The sequence below is a fragment of the Perissodus microlepis genome, chromosome 22, assembly GCF_051167445.1.
Source record: "Perissodus microlepis isolate ML-2025 ecotype Zambia chromosome 22, ASM5116744v1, whole genome shotgun sequence".
Taxonomy (NCBI): Eukaryota; Metazoa; Chordata; class Actinopteri; order Cichliformes; family Cichlidae; genus Perissodus; species Perissodus microlepis.
The window spans coordinates 397985-413897 of record NC_140481.1 but is presented as its reverse complement, the minus strand read 5'-3'; the positions used below and the strand labels follow the sequence as shown (position 1 = coordinate 413897).

General features: G+C 44.2%; 1 protein-coding gene across 1 annotated transcript; it reads left to right on the top strand.

The window, feature by feature from the left end:
• The first annotated feature begins 414 nt into the window (after nucleotides 1-414).
• mgat1b (alpha-1,3-mannosyl-glycoprotein 2-beta-N-acetylglucosaminyltransferase b) lies at nucleotides 415-15597 on the top strand. Its single transcript, XM_084918583.1, has 3 exons — nucleotides 415-1723; nucleotides 7885-9102; nucleotides 12699-15597. The coding sequence occupies exons 2-3, from the start codon at nucleotides 8236-8238 to the stop codon at nucleotides 13398-13400; spliced, it is 1569 nt and encodes a 522-aa protein (XP_084774709.1). The 5' UTR covers nucleotides 415-1723; nucleotides 7885-8235; the 3' UTR covers nucleotides 13401-15597.
• Nucleotides 15598-15913: the final 316 nt, after the last annotated feature.

Here is a 15913-nt window from a genome sequence, read left to right as displayed (position 1 = left end):
TGCCACTAAACCATTCATATTAAAAACACATATACATAAAAACACAAAAACTGTAAGAAAAACAGTGCAATGATTTACTGTGACAGTATGTCATTCCTCCACTTCTAAAATACATCTTCAGGAGAGAGGAGGCCTGCCAGAAGAGTTAGAGGAAAGGATGCACGTTTTTAGTTTCTGTGTATAACAGAGGTACAGCACAGCTGGAAAAACACAAACCATGGTTGGATGACTTACAAACAACTACTATTTTATCTTTAAGGTGATGCCCCTGTGTTTGTGTGTGATCATTTTTTTAAGTTTTAATGTTTTAAGTATATCTTGTAACATTTGCTCAAGTTGTGAATTTATTTAACTAACTACTATCCTAACCTTTCCTTGCTAACCACGCAGACGTTAGATGTAACACAACTGAATTTCACATTCCCATTAACACATTGAAGCCTACAAAACAGTAGGTCCGACCTCTATGGAGTGTCTAAGAAAACCTGCGGCAACAAGTGAAGACTGGAATGATCAGAGAAAAGTGATTTTGTGAGCTGGAAAGATGTGACTTTGTCAGGGATTAGACTTCGGCTCGGTTCGGGTCAACTCGGTTCTAAGCCAGTCGACAATCCGGAAGTGTAGTTTTGTGCAATCAAAAGAAAAAATGCCATCAACACACATGGGAGGCAGTGGTCTGTGGAGTAAGTGAAGCCCCTGGCTGCAGGGACACAGAGAAGCGCTTCCCTCTGCAAAGTTTCTCCGTGGAGCACAGACCGCTAGCAGTCTGCCCCCTGCTGCGGAGCAGACACTGTAGCCGGCTAACATAGACAGCTGCTGGCGCTGGATACGGGAACGAAGCCGGGAACATGACGGAACAGGAGGCGGATAAGGTGCAGAAAGTGATACTGGGGCCTCTGTGAACCCACTCAGAAATGTGCTGCTTAATGTCACACCATAAGAAATAAGAGGGGCTCGACTAGCTAACGTCAGCTAGCTCGCCAGCTAGCCGGTTAGTGCTGCAGCTCGGTGAGCCTCAGTTCATTTGGAAATGCAAGCCTCATTTAGCGGGCCAGCACGGCATGAGAGAGGTGAGTGACCCTGGATCCTGCCGCTGCATCCTGTCGTTGACTGGGGCGGCTGTTCAGCTAAAAAGCTGTCATTGTGGCTATTTGGCGTTAGCCGGCTTGCTAACAGCACGTCAGCGCAAGTGAACTGGTTAGCTGGCTGTGAGGATGATCGGTATGTGTGTGATGCTCAGAGACCGCTGTAGAGGGGACAGACACTGGGCACGGCCCTGCTGCATTTAACACGCACCGCGTCCTGTGCTTGAACTCAGCTTCAGCGACACTGGGCATATGAAGCGAACAGTTCAGCGACACCGACGGCTGCTGTGTGCAGAGTGGACGAGTCAGCTGAAAGCAGAACAACAAGTTTGTAGTGTTGGCAAACTAAGAGGCGTCGGCTGCCCTCCCAGTCCTTCCCTGCCAGCCCCCAGTTCACAGGAATCATGTGAGCCGAACACCGGTAAGCCCGGTCCGTCTCCGTTACTTCAGTAGGTTCGTGCCGCAGGCTGCTCTCTGTCATCCTACCAGTCAGCTCCACGTCGGCTGGCGGAGGGAGGAGGGGATTCACCGAGACTTTCAGCTGGTACACTTTGTGACAGGAGCAACAGTTTCTTCTTCTGCTCGGCTCCTCTTGTCAGCTTAAAGCCCTGCATGACTGAACAGGACCACGACTTCAGGTACAGTTGGCAGTGAGTTTAACTTGCTGGGCTTAGTCTCTCTGACCAGTTTGTGTCTGTCTGTTCTCTCAAATTTGAGGCTTTTTTAATTTCAGTTGAGCTGATGATGTCTGACACTGTCCGGGACTCTTGACCCTTTCTTTAATAAGCTGTCTTTTGCAAATAATCAAGCTGCTTGATATATTAAACACAGAGAGAGAGTCATCTGAGAAGTAGTCTCATGAATATTTAGCATAGGTAAACTTACAGAGATCATTATTATAGGAATCAAAAATACTCATAGCTATCTAATGTCACAGTGCTGTTAAAAGTACCTAGTACATGATCGAAAGCTTCAGATTGCAATGGTGAAGAGTTAGAGAGACAAACCTTACCTTTAACCCCATTCTCAGGTCCACACATCATTGAACTCTAAATTGGTTTGTTTTGCATATAGGAGGGCGTCTTTGATCGAGTTTTCCTTAGCAAACTGTTTCATACACAGGTTCTTGACAGTATTGCAAGAATGAGGCAGAGACATGTCTTGATGCATGTTCAAATCCCCAAAAATGCATTCTGTTCATCTGGACTTAGGAGAAACGTTTCGTCACTCATCCAAGAAGACTGGTGGTTCAGTCCCGGGCGGCTCTAGTCTTCAGTCTGCATGTCAAATGTCCCGGGCAAGATACTGAACCCCAAGTTGCTCTCTGATGAAGTATGAATGTTTATAAAAATATAAAATAGAAAGTGCTTGTGTGAATAGGTGAATAAGAACCGTTGTATAAAGTACTTTGGCTGCTCGAGTGTAGTAGAAAAGCACTATATTAGAACCAGTCTACTCCATTACAGGCTGGTTTTCAGCTCTAGTCCCAGGCAGATGGACAATTTTTAAAAAGCTATTAACACAAATGTATTTAACAATGGCTTAATCACTGTTACAGATAATCACAACTAACGTATATTGCTGTACAATGTTAAAATTTAAGAGATTAAAATGCAGTTTGAAAGAGAATTAGTACTAACTAGCTGGCAGCCAAAATCAACTTTTAATCTTGATCCAGCTGTCTCCAGCTGTTGTGTTCTCACGCGTACCTTGGTCATAAAACGTTAGGGTTGCTGTGCATGTTTGAAAATTGTTGTATTGCTTTATACAGTTAAAGCAAAACTAAATTGAAATGAAATAAATATAAATGTTACTGAAGGAAATAAGATAAGTGAAACATGAGAAGTTTACATTAGTCAATTAATACACTAATTTTCCAATTTCATGAGAGATTTGCATGAATAGTTTATATATTTCCAGAACATGTTTTACATCAAGTATTCTTTGCACAGTTTGATATTACACCTCTCATTTTATTGTCACTACAATATAATCTAATATTCATCTTTTTCCATTTAAAGTTGCCATACATAGAAGACCAAGCGCCTCAAGGTGCTTTACGTTGTAGTGCAAAAACCTACAGTACTGTAAAGTATAATCCCCAAATATTGTGAGAGTATTTTAAGCTCTATAGAGGGCCGTCACGGCATTCTGTCATGTTTTTATATGCCACGTAGCTGACATCTATCACTATAGCCGTCTTACTCTGCTTGTCCACCGCTACTATTTCTGGTTGGTTAGCCACCACCAGTTTTTCCGTCTGTATCTGGAAGTCCCACAGGATCTTAGCTCAGTCATTCTCGACCACCCTAGGGGGCGTCTCCCATTTTGACCTCGGGACCTCCAGGGGTTTCCATGCTTCTGACACTCACTAGTTCCCAGCCTCCTTCCTTCCGCCTAGCACACAGTCTCAGGGTTCTGGACTTGGGGTGAAACCCTGTATGGAGGAGGAGCTTTCTTGTCTTGATGTTAGTAGCTTCTATCTCCTCCTTTGGCCAGGATATTATCCCAGCAGGGGTACCTGATCATGGGCAGGGCGTAGGTGTTGATAGCCCAGATCTTGTCCTTCCCATTCAGCTGACTCCTCAGGACTTGCCTTACTCTCTGCCTGTGGGATTCACAGGTACTTGTCGCTGTCCTCAACGTCTGCAATGTTGCCTTCTGGTAGGGCGGTCCCCTTACTTCTGACTACCTTCCCTCTCTTTGTTACCATCTTCTCCAGTCTGAATGACATTCCGATGTCATTGCTGGTAGATCCTGGTGGTGTGGATCAGTGATCATTCACTCCTGGCATACATCTTGATGTCATCCATGTAGACGAGGTGGCTGATGATGGTGGCTTGCTCCATTCTGTAGTCGGTATCCGTAGCCAGTCTTGTCAGTTATCTCACTGAGAGGGTTCAGGCCTAGGATTTGACAGGACAAAGCATTTGATGGTTACTTGTGCTATTGGCTTGAAGTTGGCTTCTAGTGTTGTTCGCAACATCCCCATTGAGTTCCTGATAAAGCATCCTGTCATAGACTTTCCCGGGGAGGCTAATGAGCGTGATCCCCATCATAGTTGGAGCACACCTTCAGGTCCCCCTTCTTGAAGATGGGAAATACTACCCCGGTCTGCCAATCCAGAGGTACCACCCCAGATCTCAACGCAACATTGCAAAGACATGTCAACCGAAACCTTACAACATCCAGAGCCATGAGGACCTCAGCGTGAACCTCATCCACCCCAAGGGCCATGCCACCATGGTGTTGTTTAACTGCCTCAGTGACCTCACCCCCAGTAATGCTTAGGTCATCCCCAGACTCTGCTTCCCTAACCCTATCCCACTGAGACGTCTTAATCCTACGGAAGACGTCTCAGTGGGATTAAGGAGGTCCTCCGAGTATTCCAACCCCCGACAATATCATCAGTTGAAGTCAGCAGCACTTCACCCGCGCTGTACATATTGTCGGTAGAGCACCGCTTTCCAAAGTTGTTTTTCCATGGCTTCACCAAACTCCCACCTGAATTTTAGTTTCAGCCATTGTGTGGCTTGGTCTGCCAGTGTCACGGTCTGCGGGGCAGACCATGGAGGTGTGGGGAAGATGGGACCCAAAACGCAGGACTCTTCACCGCAATGGTGCGTTTATTTACAGTGTAGGAGAAATAACAATAAATCCCTGTGTGCTCCCTTGACTCCTGTGCAGTGTCTCCTCCCAAAATCCGTGTCTTGGTGCTCTCCGGTCCCGTGTTTTTGCAATCCCCGTGCTCGCTGCCCTCCTGTTTCCACGCTCCTCCTGGGGGAAAGAATACCAGAGGCAGCCGTCAAGAAACACACTCTTGCAGGTATGCACACACTGATTTAAACCTTAGTCAAGACACTGACCTGGAGTCTTACGCAACAATCCAGCGTCGAGGAGCGCTCAGCCAAACTGTTAAATAGCTCCCCGACGAGGCTTGATTGACTTCAGGTGTGTGCGCTTCTCCTCAGGTGTGGCCAGGCTCCTGACTGCCATGCCCACCAGGGCTGAAGAACAGGTGCTCTGCCACACCCACCTACACACAAACATAAGGAAACAGAGGACAGAAGCACCAAAAATACACATGTCCATGCTTATTCACAGACCGTGGGTCCTTCAGACCCAGGTCCGTGACAGTCAGTACCCATCGGCTGCCTCCAATGTCCCAAAGGCTAATCAAGCTCAATAGGAGTCCTTTTTCAGCCTGATGCCTCCTTTCACCTCCAGTGTCCAGCAGCTGGTTCGGGGGTTACTACCACGACAAGCACCAACCACCTTGCAGCCACAGTTCAGTGCAGCAGTCTCAGTCCATTTGGACTCAATGTCCCCAGTCTCACTCGGAATATTGTTGAAGCTCTGCTAGAAGTGAGAGTTGTACACCGGGACCTCTGTTAGGTGTTCCCAGTGTACCCTCACTATACATTTTGGGGCACCAGGTCTGTCCAGCATACTACCCCTGCCACCTGATCCCAAAGACAGGACTCCAAGAAGCCCGAGTACTCTGAACTGTTGTTTGGCGCATAAGTGCAGACGACAGTCAAGACCCGTTCCCTGATCCAGAGGCACAGGGAACAAACCTTTTCGTTCTCTGGGAAAAACCCCCAATGTAAAGGCATCAAGCCGAGGGGATGCCAGGATACACACCCCAGCTTGCTGCTTCTCACCAAGGGCAAGTCCATGCTGGGGCCGAGTTCAGCCCTGCTTCTGGAGACTGGTTCCAGAGCCTAAGCTGTGCATTGAAGTAAACTCGACTGTGTCTAGCCAGTACCTCAATGTCATGCAGTAGCTCAGGCTCCTTCCCCATCAGACGGGTGACGTCCCCATTTCCAGCCTCTTAAACTGTCCAATAAATGACAGTTTAAGAAACTGGTCTTCAGTAACCATAGTTTTTTTTTTTCATCTTGAAAATCAATATTGCTCATCCAATCATCCAGTATAATATAAAGTGAATAGAAGAGTCTGTTGTGTTGTACTGTGGTAAGTTTGGGTCTGTTGACAGAGTGCACATGGCCACTAACCATAACCATTTCTCACTCTGCAGGCATGACACTACACTTTAACTTGTTTGGCTGGAACAAATGTGGGTTTAACTGAGAATGTGACAGTAATGGGTAGCACCTTTATCTACCCACCTCTCTGCTACCTTAGAGAACTGGCTTCATCCTGTCAGAGCATAGGCTTATGTTTGTCAGTGCTAATTGGTTTAGGTGTTTCTAATGCTAAGAAGTGACCTTCATCCGCTCGCTCACTTACTAAATTTATCCCTTTGTTACTTTGAAATAACAACAGAGAAAGCTTGTCAACATTCAGGTTTATTGGACTGGACATTTAGTTTTAGATGTCTTTAATTTATGAATACTGTTTGTTTGTGTCCAGTTGAAGTTGTGTACAGGTCAGTTTCACATGTTGACAGCCCCTAAAACATCAGCCAGAACCTCGGTGTGACCACTCTGTCCTGCCAGAGGCCTTTACTATCAGTTCTTACCGGGGTATATCACCATGATAACGTGCTGCAATCCTCATCTTCCCTGGAGCAAGCTGTGTTCCAGGTTAGAGATCAACAGGCATGAAATCACTGCCTACTGACTAGTGAAGTCTACGGAAAATAGCATCACCATTCCTGGAAGATCCCTCACACCTCTGCAAACTGAGTAGTCTAAGGTTTTCTGATTTAAGTCACCTTAAAACTACATGATTGTGTCCTTTGCTCATATTGCAAGAATCTAAAAGAAGAGCTTGTTTTGAAGGTTTTTTTCCCTCACTAGGGCAGGGCAATATGGCCAAAAATATTTATCACGATACATTTGAAAATTTGCCATAACGACATAACTGACGATATAATTGACACTAGACAAAATACTTTACAACTCCACTACTTTATTAGTGCAAAGAAACCCCATCAATGTATTTTCACTTAAACAAGCAGCTGTTTTTTACGTGCAGTAAAGCTATATAAAAATTTAACAGTGAAAATGCAAACTCTTTGCTGACAGTTTAACCAAAAGGCATTTCCAGTGGAAACTGGCCGACATATCCTCAGCATAACCATGTATAACATCCACACAACTTAAAAACAGTTATACACACACAATACGGTAATATTATGTTGAAGCACAGTACGTATCACTCCGCGAGGCTCCGCCTACGATAGCCGTAATGCTCCGACAATCCATCAAGCGGTGCGGCTTCGTAGCTTAGCAAAGTCGTACTGAAACCTTTTTGACAGCTTTTTGAGCGCCGTGTACATAAAATCGGTTCTGTAATAACGACGGCCTGCTTGCATGCTCTACCAAAAATTGTGCTTTGGTGTGTATCTGACGGACAAAAGCGGAGCCAGTTCCTCAACCCCGGAAGTTGCAGCATTTTTACAAACCAGTTCTGGTTCATCTGTTTCATTCAAAGATCCACTTTTGCTCTTCTCATTCTCCATCGCCGCCATGCTTTTTCCGCCATGTACGTATGAAAGCAAAGGCACTGCGCATGCCAGTTTTACCCATATTCTATTGTGATATTTCATTTTCTTATCATTGCTTAACGTTATACCGGTATTACCGTGAACGATATGATATGGCCCAACCCTATTTCCCACCATCTTCCTGTATCCTCAGCAGTGACACCAACCCTCTGCATGCCCTAGTTGACTCTTCCGCTGGGCGAGGAAATGTCTTGATCTTGTTGTGGGTTTAACTGACAGAATAGCTGCTTTTGTTTTACAGAGGAGACACATTTACAGTACACTTGTGAAATTCTCAAATGACCTACAGTCACCAAGCTGAATGTTTCCCTTCTCTTTTTTCAGGATGGTGGAAGGATAACATTCAAGGAGTTGCCCTCCCTCCACCCAAAGTGACCTGTCTTCTCCTTTTGTCCACTTTCACCTGCAGTCCGTTTTGCTAGCTGCAAGCTTGCTGACCTGACCTTATGGGATTTCATAGACTGCATGTATTCCACAGTAACATCATATAAATTCCTTTTAAATTAGACATTCTTATAGCAGACACCCTCCTGACTGAAGGACAGAATGAAATAAGTACAGAGTGGTGGGATATTAACTCCCTGCACATCCAAAATAGTCACCTTGGTCTGTAGGATTCATACTGGTATCGCTTGTTCCTTATCAACCCCACCCCTTTTCTAGTGTTATTGGGCCATGGTTCGCAAGAAAAGCTCTTTTATACTATGCGGTGCTTTCCTGTTTGTCGCCTGGAATGCTTTGCTTCTACTTTACCTTTGGGGTCGCCCTCCCATGGGCCACCTAGGAGAAGGCGGTGGAGCTGAACCAGGAGGAAAGGAGGAGTGGGGCATGGTCAGAGGTAAAGGAGGTCAAGTTAACCTTGCTGGGGAGGTCATCCGACTGGCCGAGGAGGTTGAAATTCAACTTGACACCCAGAAAAAGCTATTAAAGCAAATTGAAAGTCACAGGGCAGTGTGGGCTCGGCAGAAGGAGATTGGGAAGAAGCAAACTGATAATATCAAAGAAGTAAATCAGATTGTTGACCAGCAGCAGAATAATCCAGTTCCTCTCATAAATGATGTGTATGTTGGGGACCAAGGTGAAATAAAACACACACAGAGGTCTGCTGCTACAGTAGCTGCAGGCTCCAATATAGAACGGCATCAGGCCACTGATGTAAAGGAAGAGGTTGCTGAGGACAATAAAGTAACAGCTTCTGTTTCTGGTCCACAAGTCATCATTCCCATTCTGGTTATTGCCTGTGACAGAGTGACAGTAAAGCGGAGTCTTGACAAACTGATACAGTACCGCCCTTCCCAAGAACTGTATCCAATCATCGTCAGCCAAGACTGTGGCCATGCTGAGACGGCTCGTGTGATTGGCTCATACGGAGAAAAAGTAACGCACATAAGCCAACCAGACCTGTCGGACATCAGAGTCCGGCCAGAACACAGGAAGTTCCAGGGCTACTACAAAATCGCCCGACATTACCGCTGGGCACTCAACCAAGTATTTCACACATTCTCGCAGTCTACTGTGGTCATTGTGGAGGATGACTTGGAGGTGAGTGCTCTCAGACATCCACATTATTGTCATGGCATTGATGATGAGTGTTTTGATGCATGCTCAGTCATCCAGGTAAGTAAATCTCCAAAAGTTGATTCTGTTCATCTGGACGTAGCGTTTGTGGGAGAAACGTTTCGTCACTCATCCAGGTGACTTCTTCAGTCTCAGCTGACTGCAGGTTTCCAATCTTATAAACAGTACATTTGCATAATGACTGAAACCAGCCCAGTGAGGAACAATGGGCTGGGAGGTCAGTTCCTTAATCTTAATTATGCAAACTCTCATTGATCAACAGCCACTGACCTGTAGGTGTAAATAGACTGCAGAGTCCTGGCAAGAGGATGGCACAACACAGAAGAGCCACCTCGTCAGGCCAGGACTCTGCAGTCTATTCACACCTACAGGCCAGTGGACACTCTTTCAGTGATGAGGATGTAACATCCTGGACAGGGAGGAACGCTGGTTTGAGGGCGGAGTCAAGGAGGCCATTTACGTGAAAAGGGAAAGACCATCTCTGAATGGAGGAGGGGCCTAAGGCTACATCTGTCACCATCTTACAATGCTGTGATTGCAGCCATTCCCCAACTCTCTGTGAATGGGCCTCATGGCCATTGATTAGTGGGTTTTGGTCAGTTGTTGTTGATCAATGGTCATGAGAATTTGCATAATTAAGATTAAGGAACTGACCTCCCAGCCCATTGTTCCTCACTGGGCTGGTTTCAGTCATTATGCAAATGTACTGTTTATAAGATTGAAACCTGCAGTCAGCTGAGACTGAAGACGTCACCTGGATGAGTGACAAAACGTTTCTCCCACAAAACGCTACGTCCAGATGAACAGAGTCAACTTTTGGAGATGATGAGTGTTATTTTGCTGTCATTGTATCATTTTAGCAGCAAAGACTTCAGTAGACTTGTCATCCTCTTTTGGCTAGTCCCTTTATTAGGGGTCGCCACAGTGAATGATCTGTGGCATATGCTAGTTATAACCGTGGTCACACCCCAAAACCCATATTGATTTAAATGTGACAGATAAAAGCATTTCATCCTTGTGCACTTCTGAGCAGCTTATAGAGCATCTACTGTGTACATTTTACATAGTGTCTCGACCTTTTTGGAATCGAGGGTTATATTTACATGACTACTCAGAACCTCAGGTGGGAAACAACTTGGTATATCCTATTTCTAATGTTGTTCCTTTACATTTTTACTGGTGCCACTTGTGCCTAATTGAATTTGTTGTCCATAAGCACACAGTGGTCTAAGTATGACCGCACTTAAATGATTCAGAGAGTTTCTGTATAGAAGAGTGATCTAAAATCTCTCCTGAGATGTGTGTAGACCTGGTGACCAACTACAAGAAACGTCTTACCGCTGTGGTGCCAACAAGGGATTCTCCCTCAAGCGTTAAGTCATGTTTGCTTGGGGATCAAATGCTTATTTCACTCAATGGCATGCAACTCATTTGATGGCTTTTATGTCATTTTTGGTTGATATTCTGCCTCTCTCCGGTAAAAATGAAACTACCATAGAAATTTCAGACTGTTCTACAGAATTATTACCAGCTCTGTGCATGCTGTTGATCCGTGGAGTGTTCTCAGTTTTTCACACATTGTTTTTGCATTTTGGTTCAGTTTTAGTTAAATAAATCATGACACTATGTAGTATGTCGTGGTATGTGTTGTTGTCCATTTCAGGTTGTATTTATCCAGTCGTAAGGCCTGCTAAGAACTTCTTTCTTAAGAATTGACCGCTTTAAAGTACAAATCCGTTCTGAAGTAAAAAGCTTCGTGTGACACAGAAAAGTTGTGGTAAAAAGAGGCTCTGCAGTTACAGCAGTATAAAGTAATTTCAACCAGCAGCTCTGGAGAAACTGAGCCCTGGGGAAAAATCTGGCTTTACTTATGTAGCTGGTATCTACCAGTTTGCTCTTTTCATGTTTCTGGCAGGTCGTGGAATGAGTCTGTGTTTTGCTGAATGCTTTGTCTTTAAGAATAAAGAGTTTAAGTGAATGGACCTTTTACACTTGGTGTAACACACCACTGGATTACTACACACTGTATGTGCGGCAGGTATCGTTCAGATTTTAGTGTTTTGTGGACTTTTCTGTTTAATAATAGACCTCAGAGGTGAATATGAATGATCAGGAATGATGCTGTGGTCCCAGGCTGGTCTCAAAGCAGAGACCCTTGTTCCTCTAGGACTCCCCCCATTAAAATCTGCTTTAGTTGTTTTGTGAGGCAGGGAAACTATTTACATAACAAGCATGTGATGTCTGAGGCAGCCCAGTTACTGATCTTTGTACATGGGATAGGGAAAGAGTTGGAGATTAAGGTGGGACTTGGACTGGAAGAGCTGCATGCTCAGATAGGTTGGGGCTGAAATGGGACAAAAAGGGAATGTTTATTCATTGATTAATTAAATTGTTGGTGTTTTTACTATTTTTATTTTTTATTTTCATTGTCTAACTGCAATATCTGCCAATAACACCAGTAGAGATAAAATTATTATTGAACTATTAATGCTGAGTTTAACTTACTGGTGCAGCCCTCCACAACAGTTTGTTTTCCTTGGGAAAATTCATTACCCAGTCCTCTAAATTAATAGTTGGTAATTAATACCAGCTGAATGCTGAACTGAAGTCTATGAAACACATTTGTACATATGCGTCCTTAATGTCTCCATGGTGTGCATTATGCACATACCAACCCAACAGACAGGCACACCTCTACTGCATGAATATCACGAAAGTGACCAGTATAGGCAAGGTACATCATGCCAGGATCAAGTCTTCTGTCACGGAGCAATCAAACCTTTGTTATTCGGCTGCAGGTAGCCTCGTTCTACTAAACACTAATCAGAATGCTTTATCTTGAATAAACTGAACGCTCATCAGTTTGTTTGTTTTTTAGTTTTTTGTAGAATTATTAAGGACCTCGTGTAGGACATTCAAGCATGAGAAATTATGCAAGAATTACAATCAAAAAGTTGTAGGACTGCAACCATGAAAATCAACTGATTTAAGAAGTCACAGAAATCAGTCCTGAAGTGAACATCAAGAACATCAAGATCTTCTCAGATGGCAAAGCAAAAAGTGAACGCTCGACTTCCGAAAAAACAATTAACATGGAGGAAGGGAAAATGTAAATGTCACATGTTGCATGCAAACTACAAACCAATAACAGCATTTGTAGGGTAACGCTGGGAATGAAAATGATGGGACTCAGCTCCCTGCTTCAGCTTTTGTCTGCTGTATTTGTTGGCTTGTTTATGCTACAGTACTTTCACAAATATGACTCTACAAAGCCAGAACATGCGCTGTCGTACACTAGAATACTTTTTTCAGGCCCGTTCGTTTTGTGGTGAGCAAACATTTAAATGGTTTCAGGTTGAACAGTAGTTGTTGTTGTTGGCTAACAGACTAGAAGAACAAAGGACATTTGGATTGGCATCTTGTCTGTGACCATCAGAGAAGAACAGATAGTAAAACAATGTCTAATAAATAGGTAAATAATACCTGGATCGTTACACTTGAGGCAGTGATTATGTGTTTGAAGCAGCAGAATTACTCTTCATCTGTCTCCTCTCTTTCAGGTCGCACCTGACTTCTTCGAGTATTTCCGAGCCTTGTATCCAATCTTGCGTTCTGACCCAACCCTGTGGTGCGTTTCTGCCTGGAACGATAATGGCAGAGACGCCTTGGTGGATTCGTCGAAAGCTGATCTCCTCTACAGAACAGACTTCTTCCCTGGTCTGGGCTGGATGCTGCTGAAAGAGATGTGGGATGAACTGGAGCCCAAATGGCCATCGGCCTTCTGGGACGACTGGATGCGTCAGCCGGAACAGCGTAACGGCCGCTCCTGCATTCGGCCAGAAATCTCTCGGACTATCACCTTTGGCCGGAAAGGTGTGAGCTTAGGTCAATTCTTTGACCAGTACCTTCGTTATATTAAGCTAAACACTGAATTTGTGCCTTTTACCAAACTGGATTTGTCTTATTTGCTAAAAGAGAAGTATGAGGAAAAGTTTATTAAAGAGGTTTATAGCGCCCCACTGGTAAAGATTGAGGATCTGCAACAAGGGGGCAGTTTAAGAGGACCTGGGCCGTACAGGGTGCAGTACTCCACCAGGGACAGTTTTAAAGTCTTTGCTCGAAATCTGGGAGTAATGGATGACTTAAAATCAGGAGTTCCTCGTACAGGTTATAGAGGTGTGGTCAACTTCCTGTACCGTGGTCGAAGGGTGTTCTTAGCTCCACCAGAGGGCTGGTCGCAGTATGACACCAGCTGGAGCTGAGAGACCCAGACGCAGTCCAAATGGTGTTGAAGAGGGGACAGAGCCTTAATCAGAGGAACACCCTCTCAGACCAAAGAATACGGTGGACGCAGGAGTTCAAAGTTAAACGTGGAGCTGGAAGGCCGAGCTTCTAAAACTGACGCTCATTGAGGATCGGCACGTGTGGGCCACACAGACTTCAGAGCGGTCCCACTTTGGCTGAAGCCATTCCATCCTTAAACTAAACGGCTGCTGTCGGCGTGCCTTGCTTTCTGGGCTCATTTTGTTTGGTGTATTCTCTCTTCTTGTGACAAACTGGCCAAATATAGACTTGACATCACTTTCAGATGTTTGCAGCAGCTACTGGTAATCATGTCATTATCAACAGTGTGAGTGATGGTACACTGCAGTGGAGCCTGACAGGTATTGGATCAATGCAGTTTTGTTTTTTGGTGGGTCTTAGTTTTGGCTAGTCTGTGATGCAGAAAGAGTAAGCACTCTGCTAGATAAACTATGATAACACATTTGTAATGACTCCCCAAGCATTTTGCTATGAACATTATCAATTTGCACATACTAGACAAAAAGTAAGCAGATACTGTGAAATCCTAGAATCGGTCAGACTCTGCACTGAAAGCACACTAATCACCGTTCACACCTGGGAGAAAGAAGTGTCCTATGTAACACCTTCTTATCCACCTCTTCTGTAACTTCTGTAACGCTTGTAGAAGGCATCACGCATTAGATTGTATATAAAAGATGGACACACTGAAGCCTCGAGCTGACCATTTTAGACACCAGCTGAACAAAGTGAGGGGTCAATCTGACTGTGCAGTGTTTCCCTCCGCCTTCCTACAGCTCACAGATGTGACTACAGAGACAAAAGCAGGGGAAAATGATTTGTGACCATGAACCGATTGAAGTAAATAAACACAGCTTCAATTGTTTTTACTTCTTTCCCCTTGATTTCTGGGCTAGAGATCTTGCTGAGAAACTGAGGACCAATGCAGGCTCATGTGAAAATCAAAAGGTAACCCAACAAGTAAAGCATGCTGTGATTTATCCTCCTCAGAATCATCAGGAAGGTTTTTACTGAGTCCTTAAATCAAGAAAGAGGTTTTTCAAGTTTTTGTGCAGCTGCCCCCTGCTGGCCTTGGGAAAGAATGCAGGCAACACGTGCATCTTTTATATACAGTCTGTGGTAGTAAACAGGCCATTTTCAAAGTTTAGGAAGATCAAAACAGTAGGTTGGATTGAGGACTGACTGACAACAGTGCAGTACTTGCTTTACTGTCTCTCAGTCACGAGGCACAACATTTTTTACTCATGAGTGCTACAAATACAGAGGTGTGGATGCCAAATAACCAGATGTAGTCTGAAGAAGGTCTGAAGTCTAATAACAGTAATAATAGGTTTCAGATAGAAAACAAGAGTGTACACCTGAATCTACTAAATATTGTTTCCACAAAGAATGAAGCTTTGGTGAGAAACCGCTGTTTTAGTGAGGAGGTGACATTGTTAGAAGCATTTACACGGGACAAACAGCAGGTGTGTAAGTGCACGAAGTCTTCACTATCAAACCAACATAGACAACGAGACTCCACAGAGCCCGTCATCCTGTCGAACTCTGAACTTGTGTGAATAATGTTAAAGTGTAGTTTGAGAAGAAAGTGATACCTGCCCACAAGCCCTCACGTAGGTTAGTCTGTGGGGATGGTTAGTGGCTTTCCTGGTTCAGAAAGCTGCTTAAAAATGGAGCTCTAGTCCTGCTCAAGCAGACGTCTAATCTTAAAAAGAAAAAAATTGAGTAGACCACCTGTCACTCCAGTGTGAATCACAGCCATGCTTTACTGAAAAACACTACATTTCAGAGGGTTACAGTATTTTTCCACCACGCTCCCTTCAGGTGTGTCAAGCTGTAGGTTTATGAAGGAAGTAAAGCTGCAAATTAACTTCAAATTTCACTGACATCATGATCGCCCTGAAACAGCTTCAAACTGCAGTTTGTAGAAAAAGCAACCAGTGTTTGATAGTTTCTGCAACAGGCAGTCTGAGGTAGCTACAGATGATTATCACTGTACTGTAATTAGCTTTGGGAGATTATCTACATGATTGACTGATACCCACTTCTGTATGGTGATGTGTAAAACCACTGCCTGATGTGTTTATAACTTTATTACATTACAAATAAAATCCACTATTTTGATATTTGTCCATATATTGAAGGAAATTTTCAGTTCTCATATCCATGCGTGTCCACAGTGATCACTCCTTAGTTGGAGCGTAATAGCTGCACTGACTGAAGATCACACTAAAAAGCACACAGGGCACTACACCCTATGTGACCAGACCACATCTAAAGAATGAAAGAAATACAGACATTATTGTGTGCTGTGCCAAATGAGCTGTGATGAGACAGCTTCATTCAGCTTCCTCAGTTATTCAGTTGATTCATGGAGTTAAGGTGGCCGACGCGCTGTGAAAAAACCTTTGTATGCAGGACTGTCAGATACTCAAATTTAAAAGGCGCTGTT